At 42.2% G+C, this 24,366-nt stretch overlaps 1 protein-coding gene across 11 annotated transcripts in view; it reads left to right on the top strand.

Moving 5' to 3' along the window:
- PDE4D (phosphodiesterase 4D) overlaps positions 1-24,366 on the top strand; it is a 1,048,840-nt gene that overhangs the window by 284,240 nt on the left and 740,234 nt on the right. For all 11 annotated transcript variants that reach the window (XR_009761525.1, XM_061618437.1, XM_061618426.1 and 8 more), the window contains one exon: positions 15,513-15,748. Coding sequence is in view for 10 of the 11 variants with exons in the window: in XM_061618437.1 (XP_061474421.1) it covers positions 15,513-15,748 (236 nt within the window). In the remaining variant the exon portion in view is untranslated. The remainder of the gene's footprint in view (positions 1-15,512; positions 15,749-24,366) is intronic.

Here is a 24,366-nt window from a genome sequence, read left to right as displayed (position 1 = left end):
TTCATTCTAGAAATCTGTGTCAAATTTATTTTTATTAATTTCAAAGCCTTTTTATGGGTCAATGCGATATGATGGTGAAGACAGCATTTTGTGTTTCTAACTGAAGGTTATGTTCTGTTTCTATTTTGGGTGCATTAACAGCACAGCCTTTTTAAATTACTTGCAAAAATAGCATATTATACATTTTATCTTTTCAATAATTTTTGGAGAGAATTTTTTTTAAAAGTGTGCATGCAGCTTATAATGCCATTACAATGTTTTATACTTTTATTTGTTTATTTATTAGATTTCTGTCCTGCCCTTTCTCCCAGTAGGAGCCCACTCTCTGCAAAACACTTTAAAACATCATAAAAACAGACTCTAAAATATATTAAAACAAAACAACCATTAAAATATATTAAAACAAGACATCTTTAAAAACATTTTAAAACAGCTTTAAAAACATATTAAAAAGCAATTTCAATACAGATGCAGATTGGGACAAGGTGTCTACTTTAAAGGCTTGTTGAAAGAGGAAGGCTTTCAGTGGGTGCTGAAAAAATTCTAGAGGTGGTGTCTGTCTTATATTTAAGGGGAAGGAATTCTAAAGGGTAGGTGCCAGTACACTAAAGTCTGCTTCCCATGTTGTGCAGAATGGACCTCCTTGTAAGATGGTATCTGCAGAAGGCCCTCATCTGTAGAGTGCAGTAACTGACTGGGTATATAAGTGGTAAGATGATCTTTCAGGTATCCTGGTCCCAAGCTGTATAGGGGTTTGTACACCAAAAACAGCACTGTGAACTTGGTCCGGTAGCTAACAGGCAGCCAGTGCAATTCTTTCAGCAGGGGGTGACATGTTGGCGATATTCTGCCCCAGTGAGCAGTTGCACTGACAAATTTTGCACCAGCTGCAGCTTCCGGGCCAACCTCAAAACAGATGATGTGATGATTTCTGTGTCTCAATATTGACACTTGTTTATTATTAATTTCAGCTCATTTTTTAAAAAAAGATTATGAAGCATGGATGGTACATCGATTTTTGTAATGCAAGTCTCTGCTTGCATCAGAGAGTAGTTCTGTCACCAGTTTAAAACAAGGAAGAGAAAGACACTTTTCTGCAAATGCTAAAGACATGCCTCTTCAGGCATTTCTTCATTACCCAGGCCTTTGAAAGCGGAGATGTTTATTTTTAGGACCTACCCTCCTTTTGTGATTGTAATTTGTTTTAAACTGGTTTTAATGTTGTATTTTAAATTGCTGTAACCTCCTGGAATGAAGGACGAGTAATAAATTAAATAACAATAACAACAATAATAAAAGGAACCAAGTCTTTGTATCTGTTCAGATGCTTCCCATTCATATGCAGTATAATAGGATTTGTAAGGCCAACCAAAATTAAGTCCTAGCAATTGTGCTGAGTGAATTGTCCTGAGGAACTGCAAAAAGCAAAGCAAGTTCTAATCTTGTATACTATGAATAAAAATGAAACCAGTGGACAAGAGCAAATTCAGTAGCAATAATTTTAGAAATCAGATATTCTGTGGACTTAAGTTTCTTGTAATTGAAGATGGCATTGATATACTACTGCCAGAGCAAAAAGTCAATGCAAGTCATGGATTTCAGTTTATCCTTTTAGAGTATCAGCAGCGTGAATTAGATGACTGAAGAGCTCATGTAGAACTCGTGAACTGTTAGCATCCAACAGAAGCCTGCTGCTATAAAGAAGGCAGGCTAGTGAGAAGAATAAAAATGGCTTATGAATATATTTAGTGTTACCTAGTTTGTAAAGTACCTTTATACTCATTGCCTTTGCAAATGGTGTTTGATTTTGCAGCATTATATTGATTTTAAAAAGTCACCAGGGAAGATAAGTATAATTCTCTATGAATGTTTCTCTATGAATGCCCGGTAGACTTGATGCAGCCTAACAGTTCAATCCTATAATGTCAGCTCCATTGAGTTCAATTTATTTATTTATTTATTTATTTCATTTCATTTATAAACCGCCCGTAGCTAGTAGCTCTCTGGGCGGTGTACATAACAAGGTTAAAATACAATATTACAATAAAATCAATAACAAATAGCAGCCAGATTTAAAACTAGAAACATTAAACATGAAGCATAAAACATTCAACATTAAACATTAAAATGCCTGGGAGCATAGCCAAATCTAAACCTGGCGCCTGAAAGAAAGTACCGTAGGCGCCAGGCGAATCTCCTCTGGTAGGCTGTTCCACAGTTCGGGGGCCACTACAGAAAAGGCCCTAGATCTAGTAACAATCCTCCGGGCATCTTGATGAGTTGGTACCCGGAGGAGGGCCTTAGATACTGAACGAAGTGGACGGGTAGGTTCATAGCGGGAGAGACGTTCCACAAGGTATTGCGGTCCCACACCGTGTAAGGCTTTATAGGTCAAAACCAACACCTTGAATCTGGCTCAGAAACGAATAGGCAGCCAGTGCAAGCGGGGCAGGACAGGTGTTATATGCGCAGACCGATTGGTCCTTGTCAACAACCTGGCTGCCGCATTTTGCACTAGCTGAAGTTTCTGAACTGTCTTCAAGGGCAGCCCTACGTAGAGCGCATTACAGTAATCCAATCTCGAAGTTACCAGAGCGTGAACAACTGAGGCAAGATCGTCACTGTCCAGATAGGGGCGTAGTTGGGCTACTAAGCGAAGATGGTAAAATGCATTCCGTGCCACCGAGGCCACTTGAGCCTCAAGCGACAAGGAAGGGTCAAAAAGGACACCCAAACTACGAACCTGTTCCTTCAAGGGGAGTGTAACCCCATCTAGAGCAGGATGAACATCCACCATCTGGGCAGGGAAAGGGCTCACCAACAGTGTCTCCGTCTTGTCTGGATTGAGTTTCAGTTTATTAGCTCTCATCCAGTCCATTATTGCAGTCAGGCAACGGTTCAGCACATCAACAGCCTCACCTGAAGAAGGTGAAAAGGAGAAGTAGAGCTGCGTGTCATCAGCATACTGATGGCAACGCACTCCAAAACTCCTTATGACCGCACCCAGAGGCTGCATGTAGTTGTTAAAAAGCATGGGGGACAAAACCGATCCCTGAGGGACTCCACAATGGAGAGTCCAGGGTGTCGAGCAATGTTCCCCAAGCACTACTTTCTGGCGACGATCCGCTAAGTAGGAGCGGAGCCACTGCCAAGCAGTGCCCACAACTCCCAACTCCACAAGCCTCCCCAGAAGGATACCATGGTCGATGGTATCAAACGCCGCTGAGAGATCAAGGAGAATCAACAGGGTCACACTCCCCCTGTCCCTCTCCCGACAAAGGTCATCATACAGGGCGACCAAGGCTGTTTCAGTGCCAAAACCGGACCTAAAACCGGATTGAAACGGATCCAGATAATCGGTTTCATCCAAAAGCGCCTGGAGCTGGCCAGCGACCACCCGCTCCAAAACCTTGCCCAAAAAAGGGACATTCACCACCGGTCTATAGTTGTTCAAAACATCTGGGTCCAAAGAAGGTTTCTTTAAAAGAGGTCTCACTACTGCCTCCTTGAGACTACCAGGGACTACTCCCTCTCTCAAGGAGACATTTATCACCTCTTTGGCCCAGCCGGTGGTTACAGCCCTGCTAGCCTTCACCAGCCAAGATGGGCAAGGGTCCAGGGTCAATGCGACTCACTCCCAGGTAAGTATGTATAAGACTGCAGCAATCTGTAATTTGCAGCATTGTGGAATTTAGCTGAATAAACAACTACATATGTCATTGGACTCCAAATTCTATACTTCAAGGGAGCACTTTCCACCTGACTTCTTCTGTTGTAGAAGCCCTGAACATCTTGGATTAAATCCCAGGGCATTGCAGGAGAGAGCATGTTCTAGGGTGGACACTTTGTTTGTGGAGGGCACTGACCTGGCCTGTTCGGACTCACCAGTGCCGCATGTGAATGAGAGTGCAATCAACAATGCATCTAACATACTCCTGCAGCTGCACATTGCAGGGAAAATTGTATTACTATTTTGGGCTGATTACTCTAAATCTGTTTAGTGGGATGGGAAGAGCATGATTTACATGGGAAGGAAGGCACACAGGGATGACTCTCCCCACACTAGCGATGGGGAAAAAAATAGATTCAGTTTCCATTTAAAGCTGAATTTATCAAATTTACACTTCCTGAAACAATATGAGAACCAAGACACAGCCGTCCTTCAAAATGTGCACGTCTGAATTTTGCAATGCAGTTTGCCAATCATGCAGTGTTTACAGAAATGCATATATTAGGAGAAAGTGTGCACAAAAATGAATATATTAGCGAAAATAATACACAAAAATGCATCGTATGAGGATAAATTGCTTGCAAAAATGTGTACAAATGGGTACAAAAACACATACAAAAGTGTATTTATTAGAAGAAATCTGCACGGAAATGTGGAAGAATTTTCATGAAGATTTTAAAAAAAATCTGCAAATTGCTGCAGAAATGTGAAGAGCCGAGTTTAAGATTGGAAAAATGAGAAACTGAGAGAACCAGAATTGATAGACCCTTCCATCCCTCCCCTCCCCAGCCGTACACCTTCTTCCCCATCACAATCATGCTCCCTCTCAGCAAGAAAAATTTGGCAGTTGTGAGTGACTTGGGCACCTGTGATGGACGACACTGAAGGCTTGCAAAGGCCTCAGGCAGCCCACAGGTATGCCTTCTTTTCATATTCTTCTGAATCCAGTCTGTTGAGCAACCTGGCTGTTGCAGTTTTGTCATCTTTTTTCTAAAGAACTACCATGTAATATGTTTCTCTGGAATGCACAAGAGTAAGAAACTTGCCAAGAGTTTTGAAAATAAAAAGTGCCCTCTCCCCACCTCCTAGTCACACACTAGAGTCTTTGAAGAGTAGGAAATCAATGGACTGAAAACATAGGTCCTGTTTCTATATCTTATCTTGTTCTTGTTGTGCAAATGTGTATGCATGATTTCAGGTTGCCATTGCCAGTGGTCTGAGCAATGGAATAAACCTACCAACCTATTGCTAAAATAACAGCCTTTCTTGTTTTATGAAACAGAATTGAGTTGGGGAAAGTGTTGAGAGTATTGTTTATTCTTCATTGCAGTTGGGAATGCATGAGTGCTTAGCCAGTTAATGTACCGTGTGATTTAAGGAAGTGACCCTGAAGAAAGCATAGTACTCCAGGTGCTTTTAAAAAGCCAACAAATCACTGGAGCCTGACTGATGCAACAAACCATCAACACCATGGTTGCCTCTTAAACATGCTCCTGTGTAAGTACAAATTTAAGTAGCAAGCTATTTGTGTGAAATGCATAGTTGCAGCAATTTCCACCATGCCAACAAGTATCTCGTTTTTTAATATGGGGATTGGCATGATTGTTGTAATTGCTACTGCTTGGGCACCACTTTACACAAGCAGCATGCTAAATACAACTGTACCAACACAGTTGTATTTTAAGCAACAAACACACTGCTAATGGTATATGTTCTGAATGTACACTATCTGCCAATTCACAAAGGCACATTTATCTCTCACTGACATTAGCACAAAGTGATGACTTTTGCATGTAAGTGAGCTATCAGATATTGATTGCTATGAATAGTTCTTCTGGCATGTTACTCAGTGTTAACTCAAAGACAATACTTTTCAGTGGAGGTGATTCACCTGTTTTTATTGATGTTTTTTATTGATCTTATTGCAATTTTGTACATTGTATGCCAACTTGCTGTGTACTTTCATTTTTATGAAAGAGGTCTATAACAGTTTTTTTTAAAGGATAAGTTATCAATGTTCCCAGTGGTGAGGAGGCATCTAAGTGCATTCAGCTGAAAGCACTTAGAAGTCTCTTCATACCTTCATCATAGGTGGAGTAAACACACCAAGCACATGCAGGGATGTTGATGGCGGGGCTGGCTTGTGCACACTAACTTCCCCTGTGCAATTTATTTATTTGTTTATTATTGCATTTATATCCCATATTTCCTCCAAGGGGCTCAAAGTGGCATAAAACATGGTTCTCCCCCTCCTGATGTTATCCTCACAACAACCCTGTGAGGTAGGTTAGGCTCAGAGATAGTGACTGGCCCAAGGTCACCCAGTGAACTCCATGGCTGAGTGGAGATTTGAACCCGGATCTCCCAGGTCCTAGTCCAACACTCGAACCATTACACCATACTGGCTGTCCAGTATGGATGACACTCCTTACTTTTATACAGTACATTCCAGTCACACAAAAGTCAGGCATTTCTACACATGTCCCAGATCTCTCCATCCGGGCAAACAAGAGACGTTATCACAGTTCAAGTACATGTTCCATACAGGCAAAAGCCACTGAAGAGGGTGCAGACCAGAGCCAATGAAGGACGAAGCCTGTGGAGTGAACATGGCCCTAGCAAGAGTTGCAAGGGCCAAATGAACAGCACTGATACTAACAGGAAGGAAGCTAGCAGCCAAGGCTACTGTGTGGACTGGTTGTAAGTAAAATGGCAAGCAGGGGGGCTGGCTGAGGGCAGACTGAGGTTGGAGGGGCAATGCCCCATTTGCCCTAATCGACCAACCTCCAACATAGATGGCTCAATCACCCCTCAGGAAAAGGCTAGGTGAAGAGATGAGTTTTAAGCAGGCATCTAAATGCCAGTACTCTGAAAAATGAAATGGACTGCCTTCAAGTTGATCCCTACTTATGGCTACCCTATGAATTTATTTATTTATTTGTTTATTTTATTTAATTAAGCTTATATACCGCCCGACTAGCAACAGCTCTCTGGGCGGTGAACATTAAAAATACAATAAAAATAACACAATACAGTATATCACAATACAAAACTGTACAAAAAACTGTACAGTCTAAAATCAAAATATAATAATTTAGAATTAACAGGAATTAAAATGCCTCAGAGAAGAGAAAGGTTTTAATCTGGCGCCGAAAAGATGATAGTGTTGGCGCCAGGCGCACCTCCTCGGGGAGACCATTCCATAGTTCGGGGGCCACCACTGAGAAGGCCCTAGATCTTGTCACCACTCTCCGGGCTTCCCTATGAGTCGGAACCCGGAGGAGGGCCTTCGTAGTAGACCGTAGTGTACGGGCCGGTTCATATCGGGAGAGGCGTTCCGACAGATATCGTGGTCCTGCGCCGTATAAGGCTTTATAGGTAAGTACCAACACTTTGAATCTGTCCCGGAAGCATATTGGAAGCCAGTGCAAACGGGCTAGCACAGGTGTTATATGCTCAGACCGCTTAGTTCTTGTTAGCAGTCTGGCTGCCGCATTTTGCACTAGCTGTAGCTTCCGAATCGTCTTCAAAGGTAGCCCTACGTAAAGCGCATTGCAGTAGTCCAGATGCGAGATTACCATACCATGTACCACTGATGTGAGGTCCTCCTTACTCAGATAGGGACGTAGCTGGGCTACCAACCGAAGTTGGTAGAACGCATTCTGGGCCACCGAGGCTACATGAGCCTCAAGTGTGAGGGAAGAGTCTAAGATGACTCCCAGACTACGCACCTGTTCCTTTAGGGGGAGTGTAACCCCATCCAGGACAGGGTATATATCCACCATCCGATCAGAGAAACCATCCACCAACAGCATCTCAGTCTTGTCAGGATTGAGTCTCAGTTTGTTAGTTCTCATCCAGTCCATTGTTGCAGCCAGGCAACGGTTCAGCACGTCGACTGCCTCACCTGAAGAAGATGTAAAGGAGAAGTAGAGCTGCGTGTCATCAGCATACTGATGACAACGCACTCCAAAACTCCTGATGACCACCCCCAGCGGCTTCATATAAATGTTAAAAAGCATGGGAGACAGAAGCGAACCCTGCGGGACCCCACATTGGAGAACCCACGGTGTCGAGCAATGTTCCCCAAGCACTATCTTCTGGAGACGACCCGCTAAGTAGGAGCAGAACCACTGCCAAGCAGTGCCTCCAACTCCCAATTCCGCAAGCCTCTCCAGAAGGATACCATGGTCGATGGCATCAAAAGCCGGTGAGAGGTCAAGGAGAATCAACAGAGTTACACTCCCTCTGTCTCTCTCCCGACATAGGTCATCAAACAGGGCGACCAAGGCAGTCTCAGTGCCAAAACCAGGCCTGAACCCCGATTGAAATGGATCTAGATAATCGGTTTCATCCAATAGCGCCTGGAGCTGGTCAGCAACCACACGTTCCAGGATCTTGCCCAGGAACGGAACATTGGCTACTGGTCTGTTGGGTTTTCATGGTAAGCGGTATTCAGAAGGGGTTTACCATTGCCTCCCTCTGAGGCTAGTCCTCCCCAGCCGGCCAGGGCTGCTCAGCTTGCCACAGCTACACAAGACAGCTCCTTCTTTGTCCACAACTGCCAGCTGGGGGGCAACTGGGCTCCTTGGGACAATGCAGCTTGCCCACGGCTGCACAGGTGGCAGGGCACGTAACCCCTGAGCCACTCCCTGTGGGGGTGATCTTTAGCTGGCCCTTGACACCCAGGAGACACGAGTGGGGATTTGAACTCACAGACTCTGGACTCCCAGCCAGGCTCTCCTGCCCACTGTAATCTAGGTGCATACAATTCCTCTAGCTTTATGTTATAGGGCATTGCTGGGTATTAAACCTGGTACCTTCTGCATATAAAAGAGATGCTCTACCACTGAGGTACGGCCCCTGCAATATAACTCACTGTATAACTTCAACATATCTTCCACCTATAACCCACCAAGACATTTTAACTTAAAGAACACCTTCAGATGTATCTTTAAAGGTAAAGGTGTCCCCGCACTTATAGTGCGAGTCGTTTCCAACTCTTAGGGTGACGTCTTGCGACATTTACTAGGCAGACTGTATATATGGGGTGGGTTTGCCAGTTCCTTCCCCGGCCTTTCTTTACCCCCCCCCCAGCGTATGCCGGGTACTCATTTTACCGACCACGAATGGATGGAAAGCTGAGTGGATCTCGACACCTTTTACCAGAGATTCGACTTCCTCCTTCCGTTGGAATCGAACTCCGGCCGTGAGCAGGGCTTCAGCTGTGTTACCGCTGCTTACCACTCTGCGCCACGGAGGGTCATGATGTATCTTTACTGCTACCAAAATAAACAAGGCAACCTTTACATCAAAGGGGCTTCATTCTTCCTCTGACCAACTCTTATTGAAATTGCTGCTGAAGCTGTCAGCACTCGGAGCACTTATAGCCTCCAAGATGCTCCATCTCCCTAATTTCCTGAGTCACATTTTCTAGAAGTACAGGATTCTGAAGTTAAACATTGCACTGCAGGGCATGCGTTGTATTCCAATGCTACACTATTTCATTTTTTGTCTGCCATGTTTGCTTCCTTGTTTGATGAGGCTTAGATTTTTGGGAGGCTTGTTATTTTTCTAGGAGTTGGTGTTCTGATTTTATCTGGAGAAGTGATATTTATTGGCCTGTTGCTGAGGGATGCATACAGTATATCTGCATTCAAGTTTGGATTTGTATGTCTGGTTATCTTTTCCTATTTTCTCTCTGCTATTTCTCTTATCAGTCTTTTAATTAAATGTAACATTTTCTGGCTATAAACACCCTGAAAGCCTTTCAGGTACATTTTGCTTATACTCTGTATAAGCCTAAAATGTGCTTCTCTGGACCTTTATAATACCACAGTCTTGAACAAAGTCACACTGTATCCTAATTATTTTCTATAAAGTTATGATTTGGCTAAGTTGGGTTGTGGGAGGGAGCTGATCTTTCTACTTTTCTTTCTGGGGGAACATTCCCATTCCATTTTTGCCACATAGGCTAACAAAAAAACCATAATAGGTTTGACAGAGTTTATAACTGAAAAGAGAGAGACTTGGTGTGCCATTTTGGTGTGCATATATATATAAAAAATGTAACAGATGAGATGTGGGCCTACACATGAGCAAAAGGAATGAAGTTATCATCAACACCTTATTTTATGTTTAAAACTATTGAATATATTTGCCTGATGGCATCTGATCTCATGGAGACTTAAACTGATTTACCCCAAAGTATTCCCCAGATCCTGTAGTGGTGATCTTGGGTTACGTGGGAATGCTGGGCTCAAAATAAGAAGCCAATAGCTGGAAGAATAAGTTTAACTCATGACCTATGTCCTGCATTGTGATAAAAGGTTTTTTATCCAATTACACATGTTAATTATCTTAGCAATGTTTGTGTTATCAACACTGCTTTGAAAATAGTCACTGTGCTTATTTTACATACTTCTAAACATTAATGTGTTTGCCACCATGTGGTTTTTTTATTGCATTTTCCTCTGACCTCATTGGTCCCCCGCCCACTCTACACCCATTCTTCCCAACTGAGGTAACACTTCATGCACCTGTTGATCTGGACTCTAGTCTATGAAAGCGTATGCCATACTAAATTTGTTAGTCTTGAGATGCCACAAGACTCTTTAGTTTGCCAGTGTATTGGGGATGGATCGGAAATAAAATCGGTGAGAGGTTAAATGCTCACTAATAATAAATATAACTTTAAACATATTATTATTTCACATATTTAAATACAGCTTATTACTAAAACAGTCTCTAAGAAGTTTAGAAAAATAACAAATACAATATATTTAACAATACACCTAAAAAACTACAATACTATATAATAAAAACTATAAAACAATCTACTATGTATTTTGGAAAGTTGTTTGTTCACTATGCATTTGGACTCATCTTAAGATATCATAACCAAATTTTATGCTTTAAAGTGGATTCCTGCACTGAACAGGGGGTTGGGCTTGATGGCCTTATAGGTCCCTTCCAACTCTACTATTCTATGATAGTTCCTGATATCAAGGAACAGGTTTTCATCTATGCATGTATACATTTGGGCACCATTTTGAATCAAGATGGTGGACTGAACCTTTCAAAACGGCACTGATTTTAACCACTGATTTCAAAACTGCACTGATTTTTTTGTTTTGCTAGAAATCTCTAGCAACACTAGATATGAGGCTGATAGTCCAATATAAAAAAAATAAAATCTCTAAAACGCTAAAACATTGCAGCATATTTTGAAAACATCTTAAGAGTTAACTTCCATACTATGGTACAGAAAAGTGCCATAGATTATTTGGAAAGTACGGGTTAATTATAATATATTCTTAAAACATTGGAGTATAAGAAATAATCTTATTCCTCAATAGGTGAGTAAACTTGATGTACAACTGGAGTAGTCAATGGGCTAGCCAACTTAATATAGTTGTAAATAAGTTGCTAAGTTGCCATAATGAAAAACATAGAAATAAGTAAATGGCTCATCCAAATGTGATTGGTTGCTGGAGCTTGTTAAGATTAACATATATTTTAATGATTGTTAGATTTTTTAATATTAAACTTGATACAATACGTCAATCAAATATATAAATGTTTTGGCTTTAAACAAGGTTACATTGTCTTGAATCTCAGTTTAGTGTAGCCCCCAAATATGGGACATAAACACAAGTGTTTTCACTAAAAGCAGCAGGTACAGAAGAAATATCCTTTTCCAGTAATGCTGAGAGCCTACAGGGCACTGACAAAGGCTTGAATGAGGCTATCCTGGAGTTATTCAGCAATGGGGAGCAGCTTCTAGTGTCAGGGCAATGTTGAGTCCTGAGGAATGTGGGAGAGCTCCCAAGCAAGATAGGTTTTGTCCAACAATGATCACTGTGAGAACAGGATGCAGGACTAGATCGACCATTGGCCTGGTCCAGCAGGCTCTTTTATGTTCTTATGTTAGAACCCAACTGAGTTGTTAACAATTGAAGCAGACCTATCAAGTACCAAAGTCCTGGCAGCTGAGAGATAACAAGAGCCCTAATTTGTGCACTCTAACATTGATCAGTGGTCTTCAAGGGCATCTGCATAGCTGGAAGCATACAGGAGATGTGGTAATAAGTCAAGCCCGTGAATGAGAGGAACAGACCAGGGAAGAGGAGGAAAACACCACCTGCTCCAGCACATAGTTGGTCTGACATGCATTGTTGCAGATTGCACCTAGTGGAAGAGGGCAAATGAATGGACAGTGGCAACAGTGATGAAAAGGAATGAGGTCTACTCAGGGTGGAGTGGGACCAGCTCAGGCCACCTTGTTCAATGCTTCCTACCAAACCCTGGAACCACCTCTGATGCAGAATGCCAGGACAACACACCAGCAGTCTGGGGACATTTGGTAACATAAACCTTAACTAGGAGGAAAGGGATTGATGATCAGGCATCAGATTCCTTCTCCTCCTTTCTTCTCTCACACTCTTTCTTCAGACAGAACAGAGCTAACAATCACATGAACAGATCCCCCCAAGGCCTTGCTCCACCTGGCCTTTGGTGTAGGCCATGTAGTTGTGTAATCTCCCTCTCCCCTTCCCATGATCTCATGATGTTTCCTGCTCTCATGGAGATTGTCTCCCAGAGACAACCACGGTTATCACTTCTTGTGCCACTGCAGTAATTTGCTTGCTCAACATCTCTCAGTGGAACCTCCCGCACACATAAACTGAGGTTGCGGGAAATGCACTTTTATCATCCTAATCTGAATACTGAAGCTGAAATCCACATCTTTGCATAAAGTAGTTAAAACAAGCAGGTGTCAATTTCTTGGTTTGTGCTGGGAATTCCAGTTCTTTATAGTTAATGAATTACCATCACTTGAATATTTGGGTACAAAAGTCTTTCCAGCAGCCACGGTGCATGACAGTAGTGAAATAAAGAAAGAAATGCACAGCGGGAAGTTTTTTATGTAAGCAAACACCACTTCCCGCCTGTTGCCAGCAAGCCAATTCACAGAAGTTAACACCAGCTGTGTCATTCAAACTGATGAAGTGTAATATTTTGTCAAACAAACTTAAGAACATAAGAAGAGCCTGCTGGATCAGGCCAGTGGCCCATCTAGTCCAGCATCCTGTTCTCACAGTGGCCAGCCAGGTGCCTTTTGTGATTTTAATCCATCACTTCCCTCACATTAATTTCAAGGGAAATCTACCATGTACTTAGGAATGAATTACATTCAAGCACAAAACACCAAGACACAGAATCAATCTCAACAGCTTTAGGTAAACTAAACTACAAGGTAATTCTTAATCTTCCTATGGGGCTATCTGCTCCTAGTGTGTCATTGAACACAATTAGCTGAAGGAGTTGCTTGTGCCTGAGGAAGTGCTCACATTTCATTTATCTAGACAGAATATGCCACCTATCTTGGTCATTAAGTGTTTTATGTAGGCTGCAGTTCACAACCCATTTACTCATCAGATTGCTGCTAAAATAAACAGCATGTCAGTGAATTATGGCTGTGTCCAAAGTAATCTCTGGGGATGTCTATATTATTGTAAATGGTACATTATACTTAGTTCTCTCTGTTGATTCTTAGAATAAATGTGATGTTTTAGTTTGTAAAAGGGGAGTTTTCTCTAATATATTTTGCTGTTTGCATACTGCTAATTATGATTACTGTGACCATAAATAGGACATATATATATTTTCAATCTATTACCAAAACCATAATTTTTCTCTCTTTCCTGTGTTCTTCTAGAGCACAAATAATGTAATTACATTCACTCTCCATTTTGTGCAGAGTACTAAAAATACAATGTAAGGGTAATTGAACCACTCTTTCAACACCATAAATAGTTGTTGTTGTTTTAAAAATGGCATTTTTGCAACAATCAACAGCCCTGATTTATTTGTTGCCCTCCCTGCGTATCCATAATTCCTATAATTTCCTTAAGAGGGGCCTTGATATTTGTCATGACTGCATTGTCATGAATTTGGACTGCATTATCTTTTTAAAAGATAATAGCTTGAAATGTTTAAACCAGTTGGGCAGGTTTTTATTTTACAAATGCAATTTCAATGGTTGGGAAGCAAGCTGGGTGGGAGTCTTATCTCGTTTTTACAGTGTCCACGATTTAGCCAATTTGTCACAAAGACACCTCAAATTTAAATTGGTCAGACTGATTTAGGCAGCTTTCAACTCAATTTCCCTAGACTCTTCAACATGCTGTAGACAACAGAGGAAAGAAGCTATGTGGTTACTTAAATAATAATGAGTTTGTCAATATTCTATGAAGGACAGATTTATTTAGCAAAAGAAACGTTCCCATTTCCAAAGTCAATGGGTGATACCTAATTAGTGTTCTTGGTACTCTCACACCAGTGGAGGCAGCCGCTCACAGAAGAGGAGGAGAAGGGGTTTGGGCACTTACCCTTCACCCTGGCAGCCACCAGAGCCTACCCTCCCAAAATCTGTTCTGGAGGGTTGGGGGAACCTTCAAGAACAGATTTTGGATGTGTACGTGCTGGGGTTTGCTAGTGGGAGGGGAATCAACAAAAATAATTTCCTCTTCTGTGATTAGATTTCGCCTCGCCAGTGGATCAAACCCCTTGTATGTGTGCAAAGGCACCAAATGGATATAAACCGATCTTTTCTTCCCTGTTTATTAGTTTGGTGCAAACTAGGTTGCTGAAAGCTGAGTAGAGCTATTCTGATCATGCCAAAAACCTAGATGTGCATATATCCAATTAGAAATGTCAGTAACCTAAATTTTTTCAGATATCACTCTTTGTAAAACCTTGGTTGAAGAACAAGAAGGGTGCAATCTCAATCTCTCTCTCTCTCTCTCTCTCTTCAAGGTTCGCCAATGTGATGTTCTCCAGTTGTTGCTGGACTACAACTCCCATCATCCCTGATAATTGGACATGCTTGCTGGGATTGATGGGAGCTGTAGTCCACAACACCTCCATGTCACCACGTTATCCCTGATCAACATGATGACCAGGGCTGTTTTTTGCAGCTGTGCGTGCTGGGCTGCCATTCACCAAGTTGGCGGCCAAGGTTCTGCTAAGGGGCTGAAGTCTCCACCGCCATCTTGATTGATGGCATGCATGTGTGCTACGTGCTTGCATCCCTGCCATCAACCAAGATGGCAGCAAGGGCATCAGCACCTTAGCGAAACCTCAGCCGCCATATTGGTTAATGGCAGCCCTGCGAGTGTAGCCCACACAGCCACAGAAGACAGGAGAGACAGGTAGGTGGAGCCAGCAAACTGGTGGGTGGCTGGAAAGCTCTGTCCTTGCAATCCGCAGCAGTACTCTGCCACAGATCGTGGAAGGGGAGTGCTACTCCTCCCTCACCCTAACGAGGGGCCCTCAGCCAGGGCCTGATCTGGCCGTCCTTTAGCGCCGGCCCTGATGATGACTATCAGTCTTCTCTCCTGAATCCTCCAGCATTCAGCTTCATGGGATGTCCATGAGTTCCAGTGTTATGAGAGAGGGAGAAAAACTTTTCTGTGTCCACTTTCTCCATACCATGCATAATGTAATCCTGCTCTGGCCAGTGCTGTTAAATGGCATGCACAGACTCTGCATTCTTCATTGTCCTATCCATTTAATACTTAAAATACTTAAAATAAAATTATACTATTATTTTATTTTAAGTATTAAATGGATAGGACAATGAAGAATGCAGAGTCTGTGCATGCCATTTAACAGCACTTAAAATAAAATATAAGGATGTGCCAAGATTAATGCAGTTTATAAAAGAAGCTGCAGAGAATTATTAAAACAATATTTGTTGCTGCTATTGTTGTTTTAGGTGTCAGAAGAAACACTGTACCCTCATAATGAAGAGGAAGGGGCTCTCCAAGGAATGGACCAATATCGTGTTAGGAGACTTTCCTGCCGTAATCTCCAGCTTCCTCCGTTGGCATTCAGGCAGCTGGAGCAGGCAGACTGGGACAGAAAGGGTGATGCAGAGACCATGCAGAGGCCCACCAGTCTTCCACTGAGAACTCTTCCGCTAATTGCTATCACAGCTGCGGAGTCTGTCAGGTAAATATTGATTTGTAGCCCTGCTTATACTTCTGCAAGGCAGCTGATGTCCGGGTGCCTGTGATTAAAATGTTTGACTCTTGATCACAGAGTAAATTAAGGCAGCTCTAATGGAAAGCATATTTAAAATAGGTTCATAAAATGGCAGTTATATCACCATTTTTTTTGTAGCAGTGGCAGAAAACATCAGCAAACTATGCTGTGTGAATAATTTAACTGATACCAAACAGTCCTTCTGATAGCACAGGCAGTAGCCTACTATTGACCAAAGAAGAAGAAGAAAAGTGAAGGCAACAATGTTTAAGTCTCTCTGTAAGAAAGGCACTGGCTTCAGTGCTTTACTGCATCATGTAGAGTGATCTGAAAATAACTCGGGTTGAGAAGAAGCAGAGGACTCTATCTGCAATCTGGCAGATAATCTGGATCTTGATACTTTCATTTAAATCTGATTGGCTGCATGACAATGGGACAACATGTTGCTTATGTGATCCCTGATTGGCTGGGATCACCTCAAAGAGAAGATGCCTGGGAGGGGAAATTATACAGGCAGATCTTCACGGGAGGATAGAAAGATGTCATACACACACACACCAGCCAGCCAAGCACCAGAAAACTTAGAGTATAACTTAGAGCTAAAATACAGCATGACCAGGCAGATGGTCCCCACCACCACCTGTTTATGGACCTGGGTGTGAGCTGCTTTGGTTGAAGCTAGTCTGGTAAGTCATAAAAGAGTTGGTGTTTTCTGCAAGGCCTGTGAGCCATGTGGCATCTGGGCTTCCAGATATCTCTCATGCTTGCTAAGTTCAGCATCTTGTGCCACTGCTAGAGGTGGGGGAGGGGATGTCAGCACAGCACAGCAAACCATCCATCATAACTGAAGATTCCTGGAATCATGCCACGGATCCTTTAGATGTGAAAGTATTCATCCAAGAAGCTTGGTTTCATGCATTACATATGAGGCAACTATATTCTGAAATTAATCAATATAGAGCTGAAATGCCTAAGAAAATGTCATAGATTGGCAACACACATATTATGGGTCCCTGATGAATGTATCAGCACTTGTGTTGCATTTGGAAGATGAAGTGTGAAAGTTAGCTTAAAATGAACATGTTTCTCATAGTAATTAGAAAGGAGATGTTATTGTTAGCGGACATGCTGATGTTCACCTCTATTGTGTAGCATTACATCCTGGGAGAGGTGGTACCTGATAGGCTTCTCACAGCATGCAAATCTCTGCAAGATATAAAACAGAATGCCACTGTCCTGCCTAACAAGCTTCTGTGTTCAAACATCATGCTCATTAAATTTGGTTTTGCTTTATTGGGAAATAAGTTTATAAATGAGTTTGGGTGTGGGGGAGAAAAGAAGAATGGCAATAATGCCAGATTGCACAAGCAAGCAAACAAACAAACAAAAAAGCAACACAAACACAAGCAATTATTGTTTATTTCTTTATTGTGAAAAATTAAATATTAGATGTGTGAATCAGTTTTGCACTTGTGACATCTCTCAAGTGGATTGGGTTTCTTTCATGAGATACGCACACAGAGAGAGTATACATTAAAATATGCACCAAAAAGATATCTTCAACAGCCCAAATATGTATTAGTATTTTGAAATTCCGTGTGTGGGCTACCATCTCAGGAGTTTTGAAAAATCCATGTGCTATATGAAAACTTGAGGGCTTTGAAAAGGCTACAAAGATCTTTGTGTCTTTGATGTTGTAAAAGAAAACTTAATGAGAACATGTGTCAAAAGCTCACTTAGAAATTTTAATCCCAAAGTGACCGAGCAATTCCAGAATGAATGCTATCAGGTTGATTCACACCTATGTTTTCGCTTGCTGTCCTGCCTAGCTTGGTTTAGTAAAATGGCTATCAGATCAGCTGTCACTGATGGCGTTTTGTAATGACATGCACATAGAACCCTGCCAGTGGGGTAAAAATGGAGCATGTAGAATCTCTAGACCAGAGTACCTCATGTGGTACTCTCCAGATATTGTGGAACTCCAACTCCCATAATTCCTGACCATCGGCCATGCTGACTGGGGCTGATGGGAGTTATGGTCTAGCAACATCTGTAGGGCCTCAGGTTCTCCATGTCTGCTCTAGGCAACTAGTGGTAGTATGACCTTTTATAAAGTAGGAGAGACTTTCAATGAATGGATCCTAATGATTATATATTGTGCCTTTTGTGTGTGGTTACCACATAGTAATTACATTGTTTGACACTTCTGTCGTGTATTGGATGTCTTCAGAATTGGGTGCTCACTCCGCTGTTTGAGTGGTGCTTAGCTGGATTTGGTTCCTTTTGGAAGGAGGTCACCATAGGCTTATTGCTGTTTTGTAACCCTTGTGGTTATTTTTAAATATACTGGTTAAGCGTAGGTAAATAGTAGAACAGAGGAGACAGGGTCTGGAGCTTCCAGGAATAAGTTGTTTATTTAGCTCAGTGTATTGGGTGCTGAGCTTCATCTGGAGCTGTGAATGCTTGTAAACTTCTTGAACCTCAAAAAATCTTGTTCTGTATACCCAAACTGAAAACCTGCACCTTAAGATACTTCAGAACCCAAAACTCAGCTTTCTGTTTCTGTCCTCAGTCTGCTTCATACTGCAGTATTCTCCTCTAGTTCCCTATCTGGCCTCCTCCATCTGGCTAAGGAGGTGTTGGGGGAGAGAAAGACAAGACCCCATTAAGGTGTTTCCAGCTACTCTAGGGAAATGATCTAACACTTTGCTCCCATGACAACATATTGCATGTGTTTGGCTAACTATTTTACCTAACAAAGGATGTGCTAGGTGAAACCTGTCTGGCAAGTTTCAGGGTGATTATCCCTCTCTTAAATGTAAATGTACTGCCTTCAAGTCGATTCGAACTTATGGTGACACTATGAATAGGGTTTTCATGAGGCTGAGAGGCAGTGACTGGCCCAAGGTCACCCAGTGAGCTTCATAGCTGTGTGGGGATTCGAACCCTGGTCTTCCAGGTCGTACTCCAACATCTTAACCACTACACCACACTGGCTCTTATCCCTCTCTTGTCCAATAGTAATTTCCTTTGTGGATACGTTAAACAAGAAACTATCTGATAGAAGGAAAGCTTACGAGTGAGGGATTTATTCCTGCTTGGATGGAATGCCTGATTCTACCTAAGATCTCAACCTTAGATGACTTCCTAAGGCAGTTTGAAGCAATTGTTCTTCGGCACATTTTCTGTAAGGTTGTTACTCTTCCATTGGAGGGGCTGCAGATATCTTTGCATGGGGCAAGGATTTGGAGATGCTCACATGAAAGGCTGCCACTTCTTTTCCTTCCCCTTTCCTTTCCTACCTCCTTTGCAAGGTCAATTTTTATTTTTGTTTTAAATATAGCTGTTTGGACAAGAGCAGTACTGTGCAAAAGAGCTGCTTTTTAAAACAACAACACTTTAAACATGCCTTCAACAATTACCTGTGGAAAAAGGAAAACTGCAGCGTTCCTTTGGGTGATGGAAACAAAATGGAAGTAGGAGTTGTGGTGATAAATAGAACCCAGTGAAACATCATCACCCATGGGGAAAAAACCCTGTCCATGCAATGTGCTTCAGTACACTCGCAGTCAGATAACATACGATTTTATATTGAATTTTCTTCCCTTATCAAATGATGTGTGGACTGTGAAAATCCAAATTTAATGGGGGGAAAGTGCAGGTCGCCACTCAGATGAGGATATCTTATGGATGTCGCAAAAGGCACAAACAGCTTCAAATCCACATTAAACTTCCCTGTGGATGAGCCCTAACTGACATTGAGCCACAACCTCACCTGCAATGACCTGGCAACATTAAGCAGTGGTGTCACATACTGCTGCTTGCGCAAGGGCAGCCCCACACATAGCACAGAAATCTGGAAGCTATTAAGTCCAGTGGAGACTGGCGGCTGTGAATTACACCTTGGACAGCTCCTTGAAAGTTTGGAGTAAACCCTAGAGTGGATTCATTGCCCACCGATCTTGGAGCCATCAGTCTCCACTGGCTAAGTTATGTCTGACAATAGCAAAAACAAAATAACAATAACAAAATTGTGCACACACACACACTTACACACATATCCCAATCCTAGGCAGCTGAGTTCTTGGGGGATTTTTTTTTTATGTAATAAATAAAATCTATTCTTCTTCAGCCTACTCTTTTATCCGACAGACATCTGCTATCTTGTAAATTTGGTGGCCTCTGATAAAAATGGATGGAGAGCTATCTCAGCACAACCACCACTTTTTACTCCCCTTCAAAATGCTATTTTTGAATTCAGGAATACAACTGAGATTGTGTGCCATCAGGTTGCTTTCAAAGCTTATTCCTTGGCATTTCAATAAGGGAAACATTCACAGTGATCTCTCTGTTCAAGCACAGAGTGATTGATTTAATTTGATGTGAAATGTCTTGATAATGAGATGTCAGTTGAAACAACAGGAGATGTTAAAAGTGTGTTTGGAAACAACTTGGATGCAAGACAAGCACTTCCATAAACTCTTGTGTGTTTTGGTAGAGGATGGTATATTATAAACTCACCTATTTCTTTACCCAGGTGCCTATCAATAAGCTTAAAGAAAAATATATGTTTCTGTCCATTTGTCCCCCTGCTTTCTAAATAATTATAAAAGCATTTCTTAAACACAGAGACATATAACAGCAACACAAACAATAGAGCAAGAGGAAACACATAGGCAATACAACACAGCATTCTATATAGCAAAATTCATGCTCCAAGGAATAGACACATTCATGGAGGAGAAGGTTATCAGTGACAACTAGCTATGATGGCCCCCCAGAGTTGGGGGAAGTATGCCTCCGAATACTAGTTGCTGAGAATCACCAGTGGGGAGTGCGCTGTTGCACTCAGGTCCTGCTTTCCATTAGCATCTAGTTGGCCATTGTATGTATGTATGTATGTATTTAATTTGTATACCACTTAATAGTTCAAAAAATCTCAAAGTGGTTTACATTTCAACAAAAATCAATATTTCAACATTCAGTACAGTTGCTAATAATAACAATAATCCACATTTTAAGTAACATAACTGAGCAATAAATCTCTAAACAGTGTACATAAAATGAAAACAAAGTGAATCCTATACAAAAAAAAATATGGCAGTTATAAAATATACCTAAAAATTCACATGAATATTACAAAAATATATTCTCATATCTAATAAGAATTTTTTAAAAAATCCTATATATCCTGTTAGTTGTCTTGCATTGTATTTTTAACATGGCTATCAACTACTGGCAGGGAAGGATCCATTCCGGTGGGGGGCAGTTAAAATTAAATTTGGAAAGATCTCCTCCTGTAGCTGAGATGTTCTCTCGTTGGCTAGCCAGCAAGCAGATACTGGTAGCAGTGCACAGAATCTGCGGCCAGGAGCAGCAGATGATTCAAATTAAAGGGCGGCTGCAGTTTGTTCCACTGGGGAGTTCTAAGAAGTGTCCAGCAGGACCTTGGACAAGTCACCATTTCCAGTGGGGTGTCGTCACTGATCTTTGGGGCGGTGCTGAGTGGCTGGGGCTCCAAGACACCAAAGTGCTGTAGCAGCTGATAATGTAGAGAGACTCCGCAATGAACTGTTTGGACTGATCTTTCTCTCTTTTAAGACCTTGATTGCTTGCGAACGGCAGCAATGCAGAATTCTCCTCCCGCAGATTTGCTGGGTAAAATTTGTGGAGCTGACTTGCTTTTGCCTGTACGATTGATGATGGTTCCTAAAGTCATGGGTTGCTTGATTTGAGCAAGGGGGACCACCACAGTCAGGCTTGGAAGTGGGGAGAGGCAAGGATTGCTGGGATTATTATTGGTGAAATTGTTGTAGGTGTCTTGACTGTTCCCCAGGACAGGACTACAGTGGCCTCCTTGCTTGGTTGGCAGCTCCTGCTCAATCTCCTCCAGCCCTGCATTCTTCTGGAAGCGGCTCATGTGGTTGACGACCTGTGGTGACGTGTGTGTGGATGCAGGGTTGCCCTCCATATGGATTGATGGGGAAGACATGGGATGTGCCCCGAAGAGTGCTGACCACCACCCATCGGCAGTCGTGGCTGAAGGAAATGTCTTGCACTTTGGAAAAACAGAATGCTGGAATAGATGAGCCTTCTTTTGTTTTTATGAATGTGAGCCTTATGTAGCCAAAAGGGTACTATTCCCGTACAAGAAAGTGGTATCATCAGGCTTGGGGGAACCCTAAAGTTTGCAGAAGTACAAAAAAATCTTTAGGGGAAAAAACCTTCAAGGACTCAGCATGCTCAGTGTGGGAAGTAGGAATGGGATGGAGTATGGGGAAAGGACATGGAATCCTTAGCAGAAGCCATCTGCACTGCTACATTTTTTGCAGGTCCCACTTGTAGTTTGTAAAAAATGTGGTGTTGACCGCCCAGCAGACATCACATGGACTCTCGAGAGGAGTTTCCAAAGCCTAGGCACCTTGAGGTCCTTTCTCTCATGTCTGTCCACCACATTCAGACATGGGAAATAAAATAACAGGTCCTGTGATCTTTGCACACAGATGGTCCCAGGTTCAGTCTTTTGTATCTCCAGCCAAACCAAAAAAGGGTGAGATGATAAGGACCTCTCTCTGATGCCTTGGAATACAGCTGTCTGACAGGCAGGACGGTGGTACATGGCAAAGAGACTGACCTGATACAAGGCAGCTTTTGCTGTGCTCCTAATACAGCTGTAATATGATCTAATATGCTGGCTGCTGCGTTTTGGGTCAGCTGAAGTTTCCAAGCCATCTTCAAAGGCAGCCCCATGTAAATTGCATTACATTAATCTAATCTAGATGTGATCACAGCACAAATTTAATCAGTGAATGAACCCTGTCACATCCATATGAACATCCATATGAACATATACATACTGTGCATTAAACACAATAAACGCTCCATAAAGGGGTAAATTGTTGCATTTCTGCTTATCTCTGCTGCTGTCTCATTTTGAATCCCTTGTCCTTCTCACAGAAGTATATCTACAGTGTCTTGTAAGAATCACCTGAGTCAATGATCATTGCAGACTGCTTGATTTGACTGATAAAATCCTAAGATTCTAATTACCTCTGCCTGGGTGGGGGCAACAGGGGCAGCTAAGCGTATTAGACCTGTACTATTGACATGCTTTCTGAAGACAATTTAACCCTGCAAAGATTTGCCATATGATTCCACCTTCAAAAGAATTTTTCCCTTGGTAAGCAAAGAGTGCTATCTGACCTGTGGTTAGCATTCAGTGACAGTTTCATGCACACAAACTCTGCTGGAAGCAGCCTTTAACTAGAAGCTTGGTAACTTTTAAGATCTCAGTCTTTGCTTCTTCCTTCGAGTGAGGTGTTTGTTATACACACAAATAGATTAGAGTGGTGATTGGTGCAATGGCCGCTGATGTCACATAGACAGTGGTGTTTTTCTTAAGTAGGGAACAGGAATGATATTTCCTTATGCATTTCCTAGAGGATTTAGGGATTCCAGCTCCCATCTGAAAGGTTGTTTGTTTTCTTCCTATATCTAATGATTATCATCAGCGCTGTTTATTTGTATGCCACCTTTCCATAGCAATCTATGCTCAAGGCGGCTCACAACATGGAAAAAAAAGTTACACAATTCACTGTTAGAAAATCAAATCGTCAATAAGTTAACAAAAACATCTTAAGAAACATACAATAAATCGATACACCCTTATAATTCCTAATAAGATCCAACAATAAAATACAAAAGCATAATCCCAATAACAGCAAAACAAAAAACTGACCAGCAGAATTAATTTTTTACCCAAACAGAAGCCAAACAGAATTTTATGACATCGTTATACATCCACAAGCACCCTAGAAGCCCGACAATTTTGATGCAATAAATTTATTGCCATTCTTGACGGGGAGAGCCCCCAGATCACGGAGACACACGATATTTTTCCTGCTGACTAAGTGGTTCAGGAGAGAAAGGTGGACAGAGGTGCAGAAATATGTAACGTTTCTGTAGAGAAGTCTACAAGGAGTAACCGCCAAAAAGTGAGAAACAAACAGCTGCACTCTCTTCTTAACAGGGATAGCTTGGCCACATTTATTCATACTCTGTTGGCTACAGAGTTAGGCTACTGCAATGTGTTGTACATGGGACTGCCTTTGAAGGCAGTCTGGAGTCCGCAGTTAGTTCACAACCATAAACTGCTTACTGCCTTAACTGAGCCAGGCAGGAAGATCACACTTTATCAATGCTGAATCAGCTGCACTAGCTTCTGGTCCATTTTCAAGCTCAATGCAAAGTGCTGGTGCTGGTGCTTACCCTTAAAGCCCTTCATGGCTTAGGACAGCCTTTCCCAACCAGTGTGCCTCCAGATGTTGTTGGACCACAACTCCCATCAGCCTCAGCCATTGGCAATGCTGGCTGAGGCTGATGGGAGTTGTGGTCCAACAACATCTGGAGGCACACTGGTTGGGAAAGGCTGGCTTAGGAGGATCCAGTTACACGCTTTCCTCCAGGTTCCCCTGTCTTCTGAGATGTGGCCGTGTATGTCTAGAAAGAGAACCTCGTCAGTTGTGCACCCACACCTTTGCAGTTGCCTCTCCTGAGGATCCTTGTCTAGCGGTTGCATTATTAAC

This window comes from Rhineura floridana, chromosome 1, assembly GCF_030035675.1.
Source record: "Rhineura floridana isolate rRhiFlo1 chromosome 1, rRhiFlo1.hap2, whole genome shotgun sequence".
NCBI classification, from domain to species: Eukaryota; Metazoa; Chordata; class Lepidosauria; order Squamata; family Rhineuridae; genus Rhineura; species Rhineura floridana.
This window is presented reverse-complemented; position numbering and strand designations above follow the sequence as displayed.